This window comes from Rhipicephalus microplus, unplaced genomic scaffold, assembly GCF_043290135.1.
Source record: "Rhipicephalus microplus isolate Deutch F79 unplaced genomic scaffold, USDA_Rmic scaffold_14, whole genome shotgun sequence".
Lineage (NCBI taxonomy): Eukaryota > Metazoa > Arthropoda > Arachnida > Ixodida > Ixodidae > Rhipicephalus > Rhipicephalus microplus.
The window spans coordinates 27,601,505-27,620,946 of NW_027464587.1; the positions used below are offsets into that span (position 1 = coordinate 27,601,505).

Sequence of the window (19,442 nt, forward strand, 5' to 3'; positions counted from 1 at the left end):
CCAAGCGTCTTCACCAAGTCGTCGCTGGCGGTCTCCCTCACCTGCACGAGGTCAGAATTCTCCGAATCGCCAAAGATACACGGACGCCATCAGAAACCGCTCCCCAAGCCCGTGCCAGGGAAACTAACTGCCGCGACCTCCGGGGGCAAGGTTGCCAATTACCCAGACGCCAAAAAGACCCCTTTGCCTCTACACAAAGACGACGTGACGACGGCGATGACGAAGACGACAACAACCACGAGTACTACTGCCAATGAATTTGTACGTGCCGACCTCACCGTTATTATAGACGGACACCACGTAACAGCACTGGTTGACACTGGTGCTGACTTCTCTACTATGCGACAAGAGCTCGCCGACCGCCTTAAGAAGGTTAAGACGCCGTGGAGTGGGCCGAGCATAAGGAGTGCTGGTGGGCAGCTAATGACGCCAACCGGTAAATGCACCGCTCGGCTCGTAATCGATGATTCGAACTTCGTCGCCACTTTTGTCATTTTACCGGACTGTTGTAAAGAGTTGATTTTGGGTATGGATTTTCTGCGAGAGTACGGTGCTGTCATCAACATCCCAGAACGTATCGTCACCTTTTCCGCCCATCCTTACGTCGACGCCACCACTGAAGAACAACTGCAACGTTTACGTGTAGCCGATGATGTGATGCTCCCGCCGAGATCTTGCTGCCTTGTGTCGGTGTTGTGTGAACGGCCATGCCGTAATGAGGTGATAGCGGAGCGAATAGACACGCTATTGCTTACGCAAGGCGTTTCAATAGCGAGAGGCATTCTGGCTCTAATTGATGGGCGGCCAGAAGTGCTCATCACCAACTTCAGCAACGAGCGTCGTCACATCCAGAAGGGCACCGCGATTGCCTACTACGACGACGTGGACCAAGCCAGAGATTGCTTCGCTTTGCAACCGGACGAGGCGACCATCCCAGCCTCGACACCTTTGTCTGTCAACATTTGCTCAACCCTGTCAGCCTCGGAAAAACAGCGCCTACTAGAGCTGATACACCAGTTCAAAAATTGTTTTTCGTGCACGTCGAAAGTCAAGCAAACACCACTGACCCGGCACCGAATCATCATTGAAGAAAATACGAGACCGATCCGTCAAAACCCATACCGTGTGGCTCCGAAAGAACGTGAGGAGATCCAAAAGCAAGTTCAGAAGATGCTCCAAGATGACGTAATACAGCCTTCCAAGAGTCCCTGGGCATCCCCCGTGGTATTGGTTAAAAAGAAAGACGGCAGCTTGCGTTTCTGTATAGATTACCGCAAGTTAAACCAAGTAACGAAGAAAGACGTCTACCCACTGCCACGTATAGGTGACTCTCTTGATCGGCTGCGGCATGCACGCTATTTCTCATCGATGGACCTGCGAAGTGGCTATTGGCAAATAGAGGTCGACGAGAGAGACCGTGAGAAAACTGCTTTCGTGACGCCCGACGGTCTTTATGAATTTAAAGTGCTTCCATTCGGGTTATGCTCAGCGCCAGCCACTTTTCAGCGTTTAATGGACACTGTGCTATCAGGACTTAAGTGGCAGACATGCTTGGTTTATCTAGACGACGTTGTCGTCTTCTCAGCTACATTAGAGGAACACCTAAGTCGATTATTCGCAGTTCTAGAAGCTATACGTTCGGCTGGCCTGACTTTAAAGCCAGAGAAGTGCCATTTCGGCTTCAACGAACTTTGCTTCTTAGGCCACGTGGTCAGCCACGAAGGTGTTCGACCGGACCCGGGCAAAATCGACGCTGTCGCAAAGTTTCCCGCACCGCATTACAAAAGAGCAGTGAGACGCTTCTTAGGCCTCTGCGCTTATTACCGACGATTCATCGCCAACTTTTCGTCTATTGCGGCGCCTCTGACGCGGCTCACACGAGAGGATGTCCCCTTTCTTTGGAGCGAAAAGGAACAAACAGCGTTCAACGAATTACGCCAACGCCTCCAAACACCTCCGGTTCTGGCGCACTTTGACCAGGAAGCGCCAACAGCACTTCACACCGACGCAAGCAATGTAGGCCTGGGCGCCGTACTGATACAATGGCAAGATAACTCCGAGAAAGTGATAGCCTATGCCAGCAGAGCTCTCTCTCGCACGGAAGAGAACTACTCGACTACCGAGAAAGAGTGCCTCGCCGTGGTTTGGGCGGTTCTCAAATTTCGACCGTATCTGTACGGCCGCTCATTCAAGGTCGTCAGTGATCACCACTCGTTTTGCTGGCTCACTAACTTGAAAGACCCATCCGGCCGTTTAGCACGCTGGAGCCTTCGGCTTAAGGAGTTTGATATGACCATTATTTATAATTCAGGGAAGAAGCACACTGACGCAGACTGTCTCTCGCGGTCACCCGTTGAGCCTGCCGCTATTAATGACGAGTCTATGGACGCCGCATTCTTGGGAGTCATCAACGCGGCCACTATCTCACAAGAGCAGTGCCGTGACCCTGACCTGCTTTCGCTTATCGATTTCTTAGAAGGACGACGGGAAGACGTGCCGCGAATTTTTGCGAGAGGAGTGCCATCTTTTTGTTTAAGGAACGACGTCCTATACAAGAAAAACTTTTCTCCCACCGGCAGCCCATACTTGCTCGTCGTCCCTGCATCACTGCGAAAAGAAATTCTGGAAGCCTGCCATGATGAAGTCACCTCTGGTCATCTCGGTTACACTCGAACATTGTCCCGTCTGCAAAACAGTTACTACTGGCCTAACCTACCTGCTGCTGTGAAACATCACGTCCAAACATGTGCCGACTGTCAAAGACGCAAAGCACCACACGGCAGGCCGGCAGGCTTATTACATTCCGTTCAAGTGCCAGCAAAGCCATTCGCCCAAATCGGAATGGATTTCCTGGGCCCATTCCCAACTTCTACCACAGGGAACAGATGGATCATTGTCGCCACTGATTACTTGTCTCGCTACGCAGAAACTAAAGCCATGCCGAGGGCCACAGCAGCAGAAGCGGCTCATTTCTTCATAGAAAACGTCGTCCTTCGGCATGGTGCTCCAACAGTTCTCATCACGGATAGAGGAACTGCGTTCGTGGCAGAACTTTTGGAGTCGGTTCTCAGGCTCAGTGGTACAGCTCACCGGAGAACAACGGCGTACCACCCACAAACCAACGGACTAACAGAGCGGCTTAATAAGACCCTCGCAGACATGCTCTGCATGTATGTCGACACAAAACACAAGAACTGGGACGAAATCTTGCCTTATGTGACCTTCGCCTATAATACTGCCCGGCAGGAAACTACCGGAATGACGCCGTTTAGTTTAATACACGGGCGCGAAGTCACTACAACGTTGGACGCTATGGTGCCGCACGAGTGTGACGACACTCACGCTGACGCCGAAGAATTTGGTCAGCGTGCCGAAGAAGCCCGACAGCTAGCCCGCGTGCGTATTTGTCACCAGCAACACAAAGATGCGAAACGGTACGACCTACGACATAAATTGGTAACCTACAAACCAGGCGACAAGGTATGGGTCTGGATCCCAATACGTCGACGCGGACTTTCAGAAAAGCTATTACGACGATACTTTGGCCCATATCGAGTCACCCGACGATTGAATGACATCAACTACGAAGTTATTCCCGACGGCGATTGCAGTTCCAGTCGCCGAAACTGCTCACCCGAAATCGTGCATGTCATCCGGATGAAACCCTACTTGTCCAGCCAACTCTCGTTTGTCCTGTGCGTGCCGGTGCATATGTGCGTTTTTATAAGTAGAGTGCCTTGGCTGCGCATCGGGACGATGCCATTTTTGGAGGGAGGCAAATGTCACATGCGTCCCGCGAAAAAGACGAAGGCGACAGCGCATACGCGCATCTGCACGCTTTTATGCAGAACGCAACAACGAGAAAGATGAGGAACTCTCTCTCACGCGGTTAACAAAAAGACCGACCCGCTGCTGTTTTCTCAGCGTCTTCGAGTACGACCTCTCTCTTGACGTCGCGACAATATATATATATATATAGAACAGGGCCGGATGAGGGGGGTCACTTGAATTAATATTGAAGAAAGGGAATTCTGAATATCTTGTTTTTATGGTTAGTCTATCTACTTATCTTCAGCACTACTATCAGCCTTATCTGGGTTCATATTTATAATTACAGCTACTCTCAGGCAGTATCGTTCATACACCAGTTCAGTGCTTATTGATCAGAGGCGTCAATTTTCATGAGAGGGGAGAGCTTGACCCCCCCCCCCTTCCACACACATTTGCCTCTAATTGTAGGAACATGCTTGATCAATATATCTTACGTTGTCATCGCAAGAAAATTGACCTTACTGGTGTGCAACCAATCATGACTTGTATTCTAATATACTATCAAAAGGCGCCAAGAGCAGCACCGATTGCATGATAGATTGCTGTTTAGGAGCACTAAAACGATGATCGTAAGAGTTTATTTTAGGCTAGCAGACTCACTAGTCGACTCACTCAGACTGAGATTGAGCCGTCAGTCTGAGTGAGTCTGGATGAGCAATAAATTGGCGAGTATTAGTCCAGCTGGTGACAATTTCGGTGACGCTGAGGGCGAGTGAGCCTTGAGTTAAATATACGTTTTATGCGTAAGTCTGAGTGAGCTCAACTAGTTTTGCTGACATATGACGGTTACTATCCTCACGCGAATCATCATCATCCTCATCATCACCACCACCATCATCATCATCATCATCATCATCATCATCATTACTCTGACTACATTCATTGCAGGAGAAAGGCCTCTCCCATATTCCGCCAGTCAGTGACTCGGTCCTGTGCTTGCTGCTGCCAATTTGTACCCGCAAACTTCTTAACCTCATTTGACCACCTGACCAAACCATATCGCAGCATAAATAGTGTCTTGGGATGGAAGTCACGTTGCCATAAGGGCGAATCCCTACATGAAAATATGAAGACTGTTTATTCACTTAAGAAAGTGATGTTGCCAGCAGGAAATTCTCCCCTACTTGAGTAACTTCCACATGCCGTTTTTAGCAAAAGGGAGAAAGGGAATCTTCCTGATATTCAAGAGAATTTCAGGAATGATTAAATTCTCCTTTGACGACCAATAAATAGCGGTCACAGTGCGCCTTCATCTGCTGTACTGGGTTGTGGCGCATGCACCCCGCAAGCATATATATTGTTATGGGGTTGGAGACTTCTGTACAAAATACATTTACTGAGGAAAACCCACAGACAAGAGTCACAATGGCTGATTGGCACACTCGTGCGCCTGTCAGCTGCTTGAGTCCTTCTTCTTCCTTTACTTCGCTCCGTAACAATATATATAGGCCTTGATATTTCTTTTTTTTACGCGGAGCGATTTCTAGTTCACTATTGATGTTAGTCTTAAAGCCCACAATGTAAAGTGTAGCAACGGTACATGAATCAATAAAGTCATGCTTTGTTGTGCGGTGGTGGAGGGGCTAGTCATGATTTTAAATGTCAACAGTACGTCAGACACGTGTAATTATAGTGTGTGTGTGTATGTTTGGGTTTGTGTGTGTGTGAAATGAGTACTGTTGTGCAGGGAAATATGCTGGGACTTTCGTCAATGTTCGCTGGAAAATATTCCTCAAATAGGCAATTTTCATGACTCTAAAGGGCGATTCTTCGGCATAGCACGGAAAAAACTGGCTTGAGTAGCTCGAAAAAGTGCTTTTTTGTCTAAGCCATTATTTAGACATGGGTTAAAAACATATCGAAAGGCACTTCTTTTTTTTTCTGCTGCCGCACTTGCTGGTCACGCGGGTGTTAGCGGTCTCAGTCAGCACTCGCGCGTTCAGTTGAATTTTGGTGCACGTGCACGTGATGTGAGCAGCCAAAATAGAATTCCCCCTGAAGAGAAAAGGAGAAAGCGGTATATTGACATAGTACATTCGCCCACCAGTAGTTCTTCAGTAGGCTTCGTCGCAAAAGGCGACAGTCCCTCTCAAGGTGTACAGAAATGACAGCCACGAATTCGCTTCGTGTGTCTGAGCGGCACCGTTGTAACGGTGTACCATGCATCATGCTGGCTGGCGTCTGGGGAGCATCGCGTTGCGTGGGCATCCGGCGGTGTGCACCTGATCCTACGAAGAGAGCTCGCCATGCTTCCGGTGTTGTCTGCACTGGCCAGAGCCTTTGTTCTCACACGTACCCCGCACGCAGCCACTCATTGTCGTAGTGTCCCGTCGTCGATAAAGAAGCACGGAGGAGAGACGGTGCCAGAGCCCGAATGGCGACGACGTCTGAAGCGAACTCGACTCCGACCCCCGAGTATGTGCCTGCCGCTGGTCCCAAGACCGAGTCTGCGCCATCGGAGAAGACGCGCAGCCTGGGACGTCCTGTTGTCGAGCCGAAAGACCCACCAGCCGTACCAACGAATGCAGCGATAAGTATGGCGAAGTGCACTTCTAAAATCAATTCTCAGCCAACCATCTGCAACTTTCATGTTTTATACACTCGCCGAAGCGAATGCTATATACAGAAGAAATCTTGACTATCCTGGTAATAATGAACATAGTCTCGGAATCGTTCCCGTATTTTCTGCATGATACATGAAAAATACATTAGAAAAAAGATTTTCTATACGTGGCTGTTTGAGACAGCATGCAGCGCACACCAGTGTGATACTTGCATTTCTGCTTACTTCATCCGGTAGTCACGTTGCGTTCTTGCGCGCATGAGGAAGTCGCATCTTTTATTTATGCCTGAAACGCTAAGCGTCATCTGCGTCGAAATGAAACGCTGATTGCACGCAGCCATAACTTCCCCAGTGGTATACGAAGCGTGTTCCGAACCAGACGACTTCTCGTACAGTGAAGAAGTTCTGCATTCGTGGCTATTTTTTCCTTGCCAGGAAAAGTTACCCGCGAGTATGTATGGTAACACTCTCTTAAGAAGTTATACAATATGTCTAAGAACGCTTCAGTTCAGACTTCAGGCCAGCTCTGGCCACTCTCAAAGCGCTGGTGGCCGAACAGGCCCACTCAGTAGGTGAAAGTGACCTCCTAAAACGTATTTTCGAGCAATCTGGGCTTACATCTTGCTCAGATAAGGAAGAACAAGTTTTTCTAGAGTGCAAAGCATATGTTCGCGTGTTCCAGCTCAGTAGACTTTTTTGTCTGATGAATAGACCGACTTCGTCACGAGTTCTACAACGCTGCCTGAGGACTAAGGGTTATACCGTTAAGTCCTCTTGCCCTCCCACGCCGAAATTGGTGTGGTGATTGACTGTTTATATCTACCCAGGAACGGCGAGAAGAGGCATTGGTATTTTGAATGCAAGAGCGTTAAAGAAACGGGATCGCAGCGTTGAACAATAATGCATAGAATAAAAGTGAGGGTCTCAGGAGGAATAGAAACTAAACGTTCTACGTGGCAATCTGGAATTCTATCAAAGCCACGCCAGGGCTTAAAACTGCTTTGGAGAAATGCCCCTAGCAGGCGTAATCTCAACGCAATGTCTGTTGTGGTTCCAGCCTTAGCTCCGTTTTTATAGCAGTTTATAAGCACTGCATTTGCAGTCTTCAGATTTAGCAAGCTATACTTAAGAGAGATTTAGCAAGCCATATTCAAGCAGCTTTAAATACCAGTTCAGTCCACTTATTTCTAAGCCCATGATGTGCGCATAACTACTACACTAACTAAAAAAAGTCGAACAACTTCGTAATGCTCGGCTGAAAGCGAAAAAAATGCAGCGTAGGCAATCACTCGCCGAATGCTTCGCATAAAACTAATTCCCACGAGGCAAAATGCTTCTGCAAGATAAACATTTCACGACAGGAAAGCCAGAGTTTGAGCAGCTATAATTATTGGTGCTCGCATTTTTTCAATGAAAATTTTCGGTGACAGTGTCCTCATCGACATTCGGCTTAACGTTGCATCGAGTGCAATAACAGCAGCAAAGCGTATAGTGGCCGACAACGCAATATTCACGAAAATAGAAGTTATTTCAAAGCCGTCTTTAATTTTTATTTTCTCATTCTGCCTGATTGTACTATTGCCTGAAAGGGGCATAATGTGGAATTCAGTGTCACTTATGGCTTATAATATGGAATGAGGCTGCAGGTGGGGCGGGGGGGATGATGTGAGGGACACAATCTGTACAGCTTTCCGTTCGCTTTGTGGAAACCATCGTTGCACAGAGATTGCCAAGCTGCTAGTATATATCAAATGGGTTAAAGCAGCTGATGCCGAGCCGCTCTATGGTGCCGTGAAGCTGGTCGAAAGGTTGCTCATGAAGCTTCCTGACCGGCTTTCAATGAACCTCCCTGAACAGAAATGTAACGTTGAAGTGCACCAGCATAGCGTGTTCTATGGAGCCTAATAGACATCGGGGAACTCTTCTTTTTCAGGATTCACTATAGGGCTGAAGCTTCAAAAAGCCTTCAAGGTGTCACCTCCACGAGCCGATTAGCATTATCAGTTAGCAATCTGACTAATTAGCATCACCATATGTGTGCGCAGGGCTTTTCTTCAAAAGGGGGGAGGGGATGCGAAATTTGTTTCCAGCGCCCTCCCTCCCTCAGAATGGTTATACGTGGGATTGACTTTGCGACCACTCCCTCGAGCTTCCGCACCCCACTCCCTGTTATATCAATGTACGAGGCTGACATTTCACTGCCACTCTCTCTCTCCTTTCTTAAGTGACTAGAAGGGGAGGCGAGGAGAATGTTGCCATCCTGCATCTTGGATACAAAAAAGTACCGATGGAATCGCACTTGTTTAGTGCACCAAACCAAGCACGTTAGCTGTCATTTAGTGCCAAAATGTGTAAATGCATATGCTGTTATAATACGTAACATAGTTATACTGCATGCTGGGTTATTTTGCTAGAATTCAAGCGTGAGCGGACGCTGGTAGCTTACGGGAGGTAGCAGCTGCGGGCAACAGCGTCGATGGCCACGCACTTCACTTGTCTAGACACGTGTGTTTCTGTCTGTATACGCCGAATCGTTAGTGGTACGATTGGAACTACGTTTGCTCCTGCTGGTACCGATGGCGAAGCACTGCAGTTCGCCGAGGTTGTGGGGTCTCAACGAGGCGAGCGCACGCCACGCCTTGCTCTTGGAGTGAACGGACACAGTAGACACGGTTGTTACAAACCAAACAACATACATACATTTATTTAACTGATTTATAACGATGATATCGTCCACCGAATGATACATAAATCGTTGTCAACACGCCAAGTCATTATTACACAAAATTACCAAACACTCAAACAACATAACACGAGAGCACACAAAAGGCGGCGTCGCTACAGTGTACTAGAAGGGGCAGTGGAGTGACCGAGGTTGCCGCACCGCATCTCGGCTAATCCTCCTGCGGGTGACAGTAGCGGTGGCGCTGAAGTTCCATGGTACTGAAGATCTCAGGAGCGTCTGCATTGGGAGCGCACGCGCACACGAAAGCGTGTAAATGCTCGTTTTTAGCGCGTTTAATGCGTTTCTGAGCCTCTATCAGTGAACGAACCTGCTAGGCGCTATGGTGCACGAGTGAATATGCAGGCACGCCGAAATTGCGTCGGTACACTCACTGTTTGAAAAGCCTGCTAAGCCCCGCTCCCACCCCCACCCCCCCAAAAAAGAAAAAAAAAATGTCAATCGGAATATGCACGGATCCGCCGAGCTCCTTACGCATTCAGCGCTTTGAGCTGCGTTACATCATATGTGGCTACTGGCGAACTACAAAGAGGGGAGATCTATAAAAACCGTGAGTACATCATAGGCACATGTTTTCGGCAGTCTCTATGATATCCAGAGCACAGTGTTCCTCATATGAGCCTACATGCGCTCGATCGTTTCACGAGAAACCTGAGTATAAGTAACGCTGTCATAACGTTAATCGGTGACGACTTTGTATTGTCATGCCAGCTTTGCGGAAAATAATAAATATTGCTTTCCGAAAGGTTTACTACATATTAAACTTATTAAAACAACACACAAATATATTAAAGTGTCAATTGTATATATGGTCCATCTGTTAATCTGCCTAAATTTATTTCACCAGTTCTCATCTTGTATAGATAGCTTAAATTGTGCTGCGTTGCAAATATTTGATTGGCGTAACGCCATTGCAAGCGAGCAAACTTATGACGATGTTTTGCCCTATAAGCGTAGTGTAAGTGTCAAAAGTGTAGGCAGGCTGTGGTGCATGTTGTTTTAAGAAATTTGTCTTCCTTGTATACGTACACACACACACACACACACACACACACACACACACACACACACACACACACACACACACACACACACACACACACACACACACACACACACACACACACACACACACACACACACACACACACACACACACACACACATATATATATATATATATATGTATACTCGCAATGCCCCCTTAGCAGAGCTACTATTTTTAGGTGGGTGCATTTCTCGTCCGACTATGTTAGACTTGAACTATATTCATGAGGCGTCGAGCTGTCGAAAAAGTGAAATGAAATCTACAGTGCACATTTGTAGAGACACGTCATATTCAGCTTCGCCAACAGTAAAATAATGGCGCAGGACTACCCATGGCAGATTTCTTTTTTTTTATGGGGTGGGGTGTGCAGCAGAACACCTTACTTTGGCACTTGGTGGTCGCTCTGAATGCGTGTAAATGTTTCAGCATACCCTAAATAGTTTAATTACGAAATAATTTCTTGGTGCAGGGGGTTCAGATTTCCTTCCCCTCTCCTCTTTACTTCAGGCTTTCTGGGTCTGCGTGCGTGTGACACAGTATTTGGTTTTTAATCTCGCAGCTTTCTGAGCACAGCTAACTTCCAATAAATCGGCTCAGTTATTCTGAATATTGTAGACGCCTAACCAACGAAGAAAGAGTGAATAGAGAAGAAATCAATATAAGACATACCCTTTCGGAATTATTTTCAATCTCTCACAAGGGCTTTTATGGAGCTCAAATTCAGTAGATTGGCGTGTCATACTTCAAGGCCTATGAAATTATGTGCTAGGCATGAATGATGGGCAGGTACGAAAAATCTGCATAAAGAAAGAGTGACGGAGGAGCCGAAGCGCAAAGCCGTTCCTGCACGCGGAGCGCGGCTTTTCAGTACTATTCGACTGCAGTGCCGCCGCTGCGGGCAACGCGGAAGGGATAAGGCGGCGAGGTGCAGTCACGCCACTCAACACTTCTAGTACACTCTAGCGTCGCCACCGCTTCACTCACCACGTGGGCCCACCGAAGGCGGCCCGCGGTGCCGTCCACGGCAGACCCACCGCGAGAGACAACCGTTCGCGGCAGCTGCCACGCGCAGAAGAGACTCGCTCAACTCTCGCTCGCCACTAAGGGCTGCCTTCCGCCAGGGGTCACCGCCGGTGCTACCACTCTACCAACAGTGATACGGATGGATGGATGGATGGATGGATATGGCTGTACCCTTTAGATCGGGCGGTGGCTAGCGCCACCAAGCCGTGATACCTAATGAACCAAAAACTATATTTTTTTTCCTTAAAAAAAGAGTTTGAGGATTCGTACTTTGCAGTGAAGAGTTTAATTTTCACTCGTGCCTTGACTTTAGCCACCAATCAGATAACCTCCTTCTAGTTAAGTCTACCCGCTTAAAGTTTATTTTGCCCTCCTGGTCCCTAAACCCCAGTGCTTTGAAAAACTCTGTGCCATCATCCTGAACTATACGGTGAAGCCCTTTACAGAACATTATCAAGTGTTCGGCAGTTTCTTCTTCCTCTCCACACGCACTGCACACTGTGTCTACCCCTTCGAATTTGGCCCGATATGTCTTGGTTCGCAGTACTCCCGTCCTTGCCTCAAACAGTAGAGAACTACCCCGAGTATTATCATAGATTCTTTCCTTGGCAATTTCCTGCTTAAAAGCTCGATAAATCTCTAGTGCGGACTTTTTAATCATGCCCATTCTCCACATGTGAGTCTCCGTTTCCTTCACTTTCTTCTTAACCGATAGTTCTTTTTGGTTTGGCCACCTGCTGTTTTCTAAGTATTTAGCAGTCAACTTCCTGGTTCGCTTCCTCCATTTTGTATCGACATTCTTCATGTACAAGTAGCTGAAAACCTTCCTAGCCCAATGCTCCTCCTTCATTTCTCTCAATCGCTTCTCAAATTTTATCTTGCTGCTAGCTTCCCTGCCCTCAAATGATGTCCATCCCATATCACCTTGTACTCCCTGATTTGGTGTATTCCCGTGAGCTCCTAAAGCAAGCCTACCTATTCCACGTTGCTTAATTTCTAATCTTGCTTGAACTTCTGATCTCATGCACAAGACCGCATTGCCGAACGTCAGCCCAGGAACCATGATCCCTTTCCATATTTCTCTCACAACATCATACCTATTGTAATTCCACAGTGCCCTATTTTTCATCACTGCTGCATTCCTGTTACCTTTAGTCGTCACGTATATTTCGTGTTCCCTCAGATACTCGGTCCCATTGCTTATCCATACGCCCAGATATTTGTATTTATCTGTTATCTCTAGCGTGACCTCCTGTATTCTAAGCTCACTACCTTCGTTGTCATTGAAAATCATGACTGCTGATTTTTCCTTACTGAATCTAAAATCTAACCTATCTCCCTCATTACCGCAGATGTCCATCAATCTCTACAAATCTTCCTTGTTGTTGGCCATTAGCACTATATCATCTGCGTACATTAATGCTGGTAGTGCCTGATCAATAAGTTTTCCTTGTTTGACTAAAGAGAGGTTGAAGCCCAGTCCACTTCCCTCTAATTTTGCCTCTAATCCTTGTAGGTACATCATGAATAATAAGGATGACAGGGGGCACCCCTGCCTAAGCCCCCGTTTTAGCTCTGCAGGCTTGGATACCTGTTTTTCCCACTTTATAACTACCTTGTTACCTTTATAGATACCCTTTAAAAGATTAGTGACTACATGTTCCACGCCTAGTGTGTCCAGCATTCCCCACAATTCCTCTTGAACCACGCTATCGTACGCTCCCTTGATATCCAAAAACGCTAGCCACAGGGGCCTGTGTTCCTTTTCTGCTATTTCGATGCACTGCGTCAGTGAGAACAGATTGTCTTCCAACCTCCTGTGTTTCCGAAACCCATTCTGCAGTTCCCCCAGCACCCCCTCATCCTCTATCCACGCCTGCAGTCTTTCCTTTATAATCTGCATCGCCAACCTGTAGACCACTGATGTCACTGTTATAGGACGATTGTTGTTTGTGTCAGCTTTGTCCCCCTTTCCTTTATAGATCATGCTCATCCTGCTAAGTTTCCATCCATCGGGAACTTCACCATCGATTATTATTGTGCTCACTGCCTCTCTCAAAGCCTGCTTAGACTTCGGACCTAATGTCTTTATCAGCCTTATTGGAATGCCATCTGCGCCTGTTGATGTACTACTAGGAACCCTTTTTTCAGCCCTTTCCCACTCTTGTTGTGAAAATGGAGCCATTGCACCACTTGATTCGTCCTCGTCTATTGTGGTGCATAAAGTACTTCTTTGTTGAAATTTTTCTGTCACTTTTGTTCTTATATATTCAATAGCTTCGTCCCCTTCTAGCCTAGCACCTTGGGCTGTAGTTATAAATCTCTGCTCTAGGCTCGTCTCATTTCTTAGGGAGTTTAGATGGTTCCAAAATTTCGCAGCTGCCTTTCTATCTTTTTATGTACTTCTGCCAGCCACTGAGCTCCCTTCCTTCTAATCTTTTCATTGATCAGAAGGAATGCATCCCTTCTACAGCTTAGAAAGGTTGCCCATTTTCTTTCAACATCATCTGTCGGTTCACCCCGCTACTTAGCATGTCTGTGTTCCCTAGAGGCTTCCTGACGTTTTGCTATGGCTCTCTTAACTTCCTCATCCCACCAACTTTTGGGTTTGTGTCTTCTTTTCCGGGGTGACTTGTCACGCGTCTTAGCAAGCTCTAGCTCAAAGAGTCTTATTAGATTCGTGTATGTCCACACTGTCTTATTATCCTCCGTGATTACTTTCTCAATTTGTTTAGTGGCTATTTCAATTTGCCTTTCTGGATAAAAATTTTTCTGTAGTTGCTCGTCTTGTCTCCTTCCCACTTTCACTCCTCTTCCAAAACGTTGCTTGATACGTTTGTGATCGCTACCCAGACTTCTGGAGCCACCTTCATCTATGTGCATTCCCCTGAGCTTATCATACATCCTATGTGACATCAGTGCATAATCTATCGTCGACTGAAGCCTTCCTATCTCCCATGTTATTTGCCCTTCACACTTCTCGGTACTGTTGCAAATGATCAAATCAAGCCTTTCACACATATCCATGATCATTTTGCCTGTCGGGTCGGTATACCCATCTATATCTTCTATGTGCGCATTCGTGTCTCCTAGTATAATTATCTCGCACTCTCTTCCTAACTCCTGAATGTCCTTTGATATACACTCTACCATTGTCTGGTTTTCCTCTCTGGCCTTTGCTCCCGTCCACAAGTACACGAAACCAAGGTGTGTCATTTGACCTGCCACTTTCCCTTTTAGCCATAAATGTTCCTTGCACTCCTGCTTGACCCTTTGCCAGTCTGTGCTTTTATGAATGAATGCCCCAATACCACCCCCCTTTCTGCTGCCTTCTGTTCTATTACAATATTCCCACGCGTAGTCCGGATTGTTCGGAGGTTGTTCCATGTCCCTGAGATGTGTTTCTACAAAACCGTATACCATCGGCCTCTCTTCCCTTAGCTGTTCTTCTATCTCTTCCCACTTCAGCCTGTTCCTACCACCCTGCATGTTAATATACCCTATGTCTGAATTGGCTCGGCGCTCGTGGCTACGTCTATTTATGCCCCGGACTCTACCTATCTTAGATATTGGTGCCACTTTGGAATTGTATCTGTCCATACCACCTGTCGAAGAGTCTCCCTGGTTGTTTTCCTCGTTACTAGCTATCCTGCACCCCGAAGGGCTCGCTTGCCCCCCAAAAAAGCTACTGGGCGTCCTGCAAGTCGCCAACCCACCTCATGACCTAGCCGCCCATCGAAGTGAATTCTGTCTCGCTGAACCCCCCCCCCCCACCTACTATGCACCTCTCTGTTTATTTCCACCACCTCAAAGCCTTTCTCTCGACTCATCCGCCATATCTCTTGGTTTGCGTTGACCACCGCTCTTTGCAGGTTGCTATCACGCACCGGTACCTCCGGTATCATGCATATCACTACCTGTACCTTAGAATAAGTGGCGCGCTTGTCATCGACGCCTTTTGCCAGTGTGGCTGCTAGTCCTGCTGCATCTCCATTTAGGACATCGTTTAAACCGCCTGAAATTATCACTAGGTTTCGTCTATCAGCTGTCGTTTTGAGCTTTGCGCTCGCTTGCCTCATGACTGCTTCCAGCTTGCGTCCTGGGAACGCCCCTACTGCCACCCTCTTGTCACCTCTTACCCTCTCTTTGATGGCTTCTGTGCATCGATTTAAATTCGAGTCCCCGGCGATTATCACATGCTGCGACTTTTCAGCTGGAGCGTTCTCCACCTGGGGGCGACTTGCACCTGTGACGCCGGCTGCTTTGTTCCCTCCCTGCCCCACCACTACCTCGCTGAAGCTGGGCCTTGCGACAGTTGAACCGGCTAAACCTGTTTTTTCCAAACTTGCTTGCTTTTCCTTCTCCACCGTTCTGGTTGCCGGTTCTCTACTGTTCTCTCGGTAGGTCGCTTCTTTGTTCAGCTTCGCTAGCGCTTCCTTGGCGGACTTCAGTCTTTCTCCCATTGCCCTCGTTTTCTCTTGCTCTGTCGCCAACTCAGTCTCGAGCTTGGCGATTCTCATCAGCAGTTCACTCTGGGCAACCATCATTTTCTCCATTTTTTCCTCGACCTCACATTGCCTACACTTCGCGTCAGCCTCTTCTCCATCCACTTCTATGCTTGGGTCCACTTTCAAACCCACTCCACATTCTGAACACTTTACAGTCTTTTAACCATGCCTTTCTGACACCAATTGTCCCTACACTCGATAATTACTAAACTCGAGCCCTGTGCTACGAGAAAAAAAAATTCTAAGCTCTACTACAAAAATTTGCGTGTTCAATGTACGCGCACCTCCCCCACGGGGTGGCAAAAGAAAAAAAAACAACAAAAAAATTCAAAGACACACACCCGCACTAACTAATAAATACCTGGTGACTGGCCCCCGAAAAAGCCGTACCATAAAATAAGTGCTACGAAGATTTCAACCGCTGCCTTATAATTATAAAGACAAGCTCAAAACATGCAAAAACACTTATCGGCGCAGTCGATCCGGAGCGCTCAAAAAACACGTCGATCCACCTTGACAGCCCGAACTGAACTCAACGCGAACACAACGCCATCTATCGTACGGCGGTCTTTACCCTCGAAATATGGCCTTGGGCGAGACACTTGCGCCACGCGGCGCTAACAACTTTACAGAGGGTGTCAGCACCCCCACAAGGTGTAGCTCATTTTTACGTCACTAGCATGAATGCGCGCCACTGTGTGGTTCACACAGCGACGAATCAGTCATTGGCAGCAACAATGTAAAAAAAAAACAAAACACCACCAACAACAAACCCTAATCGGCGAACACGGCCTAAACAGAGATTTCAAGCCAGCGGATACAGCGAAGGTTTGAGTACGCGCAGCCGAAGATTTCACCTATCTTGCAAGTTCGACAGCGCGCATATAGCGCTCGCTGTAAAGTTCCTAAAAAACAAAAGTAGTGCCAACCACACCCCTTCGCCCCTGCGTCCTCTCTCAGCAGCAACAGCAGCGCCCCTCAGCGTCCAGCAAAACTCCGTGGACGCAAGCCGCAGCCGAACCCGAGTCTATTCTAGCGGAGGAAAGTGTCGAGCCCGCCCATGCACACCTAGGCGTACCCTCTCTCGCCGCACAGTAGAGGGTAAGCCAGTGTCGTCGTGGAGGCAAAAAAAAAAGGAGACTGACTAGATGGCGCTTGCACCACCAAGGTTACAAACTGCATGGAAAGGAGCCTGCCCACTGACACAAATGGCGCTAATTTAGTAATTTCTAGAGAGTTTAGGTCAGTGTAGAGAAAGTTCGGGAATGTGTATAGAGATTCTGATATGTTCGTATTGCACGCCATCTGTGCTGACAGTGCGCGCCAATTTCTAATGATAGGCGCGTTCTACGTGAATTACAGAAAACAAGAGATGGGGAACAAAATGAAGCGCGCCTACTTATATTAAACCAGATTTATTACCTTGAACCTGAAATGTTGTTTGAATGGTTCTACAAATCATATTCACTCCAGCGCTTTAAGTAAAAAAAAAAGGAACACATCGGTGTTCTATGCTTGTACCGGCTTCCATAGGCTAAAGTCTTAATAGCAGAATGTTGCAAAGTTATAACTCTCTAATTGATATTGGCTGCGCTCCTGCTCACTGAATTTGTAATAATTTAGTTATTTAAAACATAGCTGTAGCTTGAATACCAAGTAAGATAAAAACTTGTTCTTCGTTTGGTGGTTTAATGTCACGTAAAACCCCAAATACTATTATTGATTCTGCGCTACAAGGTTATCAAGCGGCAACCGGGCCACGGATTTCGTAACTGAGTACCTTGAAGCTGAAGGAACCATGAAAATTCATTCAAAATGAATAAGGACAGCTGACTTATTGGGGAAAGTTGCTCATTGGCAATATCTAAACGTTAGTCATTAAATCGTATATGTTAATTTACTTGCTTTACGTGGCTTATTTTTTCCATAATAACTTTCAATAAACGTTCTGACATTCATGTTATTGTAAATTTTGCACACGAACGCTTTTTCTAGGCGAAGATACTTTGCAGCCACTAAAATGACGTTTGCGTGCCTAATTTCAAAATGCTCGTTACTTACCTTTTAAAATATTCACTTGAGGCTCCTTGTTTACGCAAAAAAATTAGTTCCGTGTCTTATATTAATTTTTGTACATCAAGAAAGTTACACATCATTCAAGATATTCGTAATTTATTTTACAGGCCGATACCTAAAGTAATCACGCCGGGTGCGCAGGCAACGTGACCTCTTTGTTACGTGAGTCGTCAACCACACGAGACAAGGAAGTGACGAAACCTGAATCACGCCACACCGAAGCAGATTCTGGATGGGAAAATCGGCAAGCGTTCTGAATTACACAAGTAGACAGGTTACTGTTTGGAGGAGATGTGGGGATCTGTTTCCTAAATAATTCATTAACACCCGCAAGAACTATTCCGGCTTTCTGCTGGAAGAAGCGTTTCAGCGATACTTAAGTGGGAAAGAAAAGTAATCCAGGATACACGAACCTTGATCATTGCAGCCGTGGGAATAAAGCCACTGCCAGAGGCCGTGCTGCCACAAGGGGAAGTCATTCCGGTCGCTACCGATTCCACCTCAGATGCCCCGGCGAAGCAAGGTGGTGACTGCAAGAGCACGGGCAAGGCTCTCATGTGCCCCGTTTGCGGGCGCCGCTACCAAACCTTGGACTGGCTGCAACAACACATCGTCACCCACAAGCGCGGGAAGCCCTTAAAATGCCGTCGGTGTCGCCGTTCGTACATGATGCGACATGCGCTCGCAAGACACATGGCGGATGTACACGGAGTATAAAGCCCTGGAGTTGCGTTTTATGTTCGACTAATCATTGTTACGATGATTACCGCTATGCGTCTTAGCAACACTTTCTTCAGGGCTACTTTGACAAGGCATGCAGTGCACGACCGATTGTTCTGCGTGTGCAGAACCGACCACGCAGAAACCTTAATTCACAAATAAAGTATTTGTGATGATGTGCTGTGCCTGTTTGCGTGGGGTTCCGCTTATTATACGTTGTTCGAGCGCTTGTTTCCTGTGACATAATCATCATTATTGTAATGATAATCATAATCATCATCGTCATCATCATAATCATCATCAGCCTGACTACGTCCACTGCAGGACAAAAGCCTCTCCCATGCTATGCAGGTAACTCGGTCCTGTGCTTTCTGCTGCCAATTTATACCCGCAAACCTCTTAATCTCATCTGCCCACTAAACTTCTGTCTCCCCCTGACCCACTTGCCTTCTCTGGAAATATAGTTAGTTACCCTTAGTGACCAGCGGTTATCCTGTTTACGCGCTACATGCCCGGCCCATGTCCATTTCCCCTTGATTTCCACTATGATATCCTTTACCCCCGTTTGTTCTCTAATCCACTCTGCCTTCTTCTTGTCTCTTATGGATACACCTATCATTTTTCCTTCCATTGCTCGCTGCGTCATCCTCAATTTAAGCTGAACCCTTTTTGTAAGCCTCCAGGTTTTTCCTCCGTAGCTAAGTACCGGCAAGATACAGCTGTTATATACCTTCCTCTGAGCGATAGTGGCACAATACTGTCATAGTTTGTGAGTGCTTGCCAAATGTGCTCCACCCCATCCTTATTCTTCTAGTTGCTCCAATCTCGTGATTCGGCTCCGCGGTTATTGCCTGCCCTAAAAAGACATAATCTTGTACAACTTGAAGTGGACCATTACCTGTCTTGAAGCACTGATCTCTTCCTAGGTTG

At 47.0% G+C, this 19,442-nt stretch overlaps 1 protein-coding gene across 1 annotated transcript; it reads left to right on the forward strand.

Moving 5' to 3' along the window:
• The first annotated feature begins 6,180 nt into the window (after positions 1–6,180).
• Positions 6,181–18,645, forward strand: LOC142784430 (uncharacterized). The gene is made up of 2 exons (XM_075882799.1): positions 6,181–6,365; positions 18,220–18,645. Exons 1-2 carry the CDS (start codon positions 6,206–6,208, stop codon positions 18,507–18,509), a joined length of 450 nt encoding a protein of 149 aa, XP_075738914.1. The 5' UTR covers positions 6,181–6,205; the 3' UTR covers positions 18,510–18,645.
• Positions 18,646–19,442: the final 797 nt, after the last annotated feature.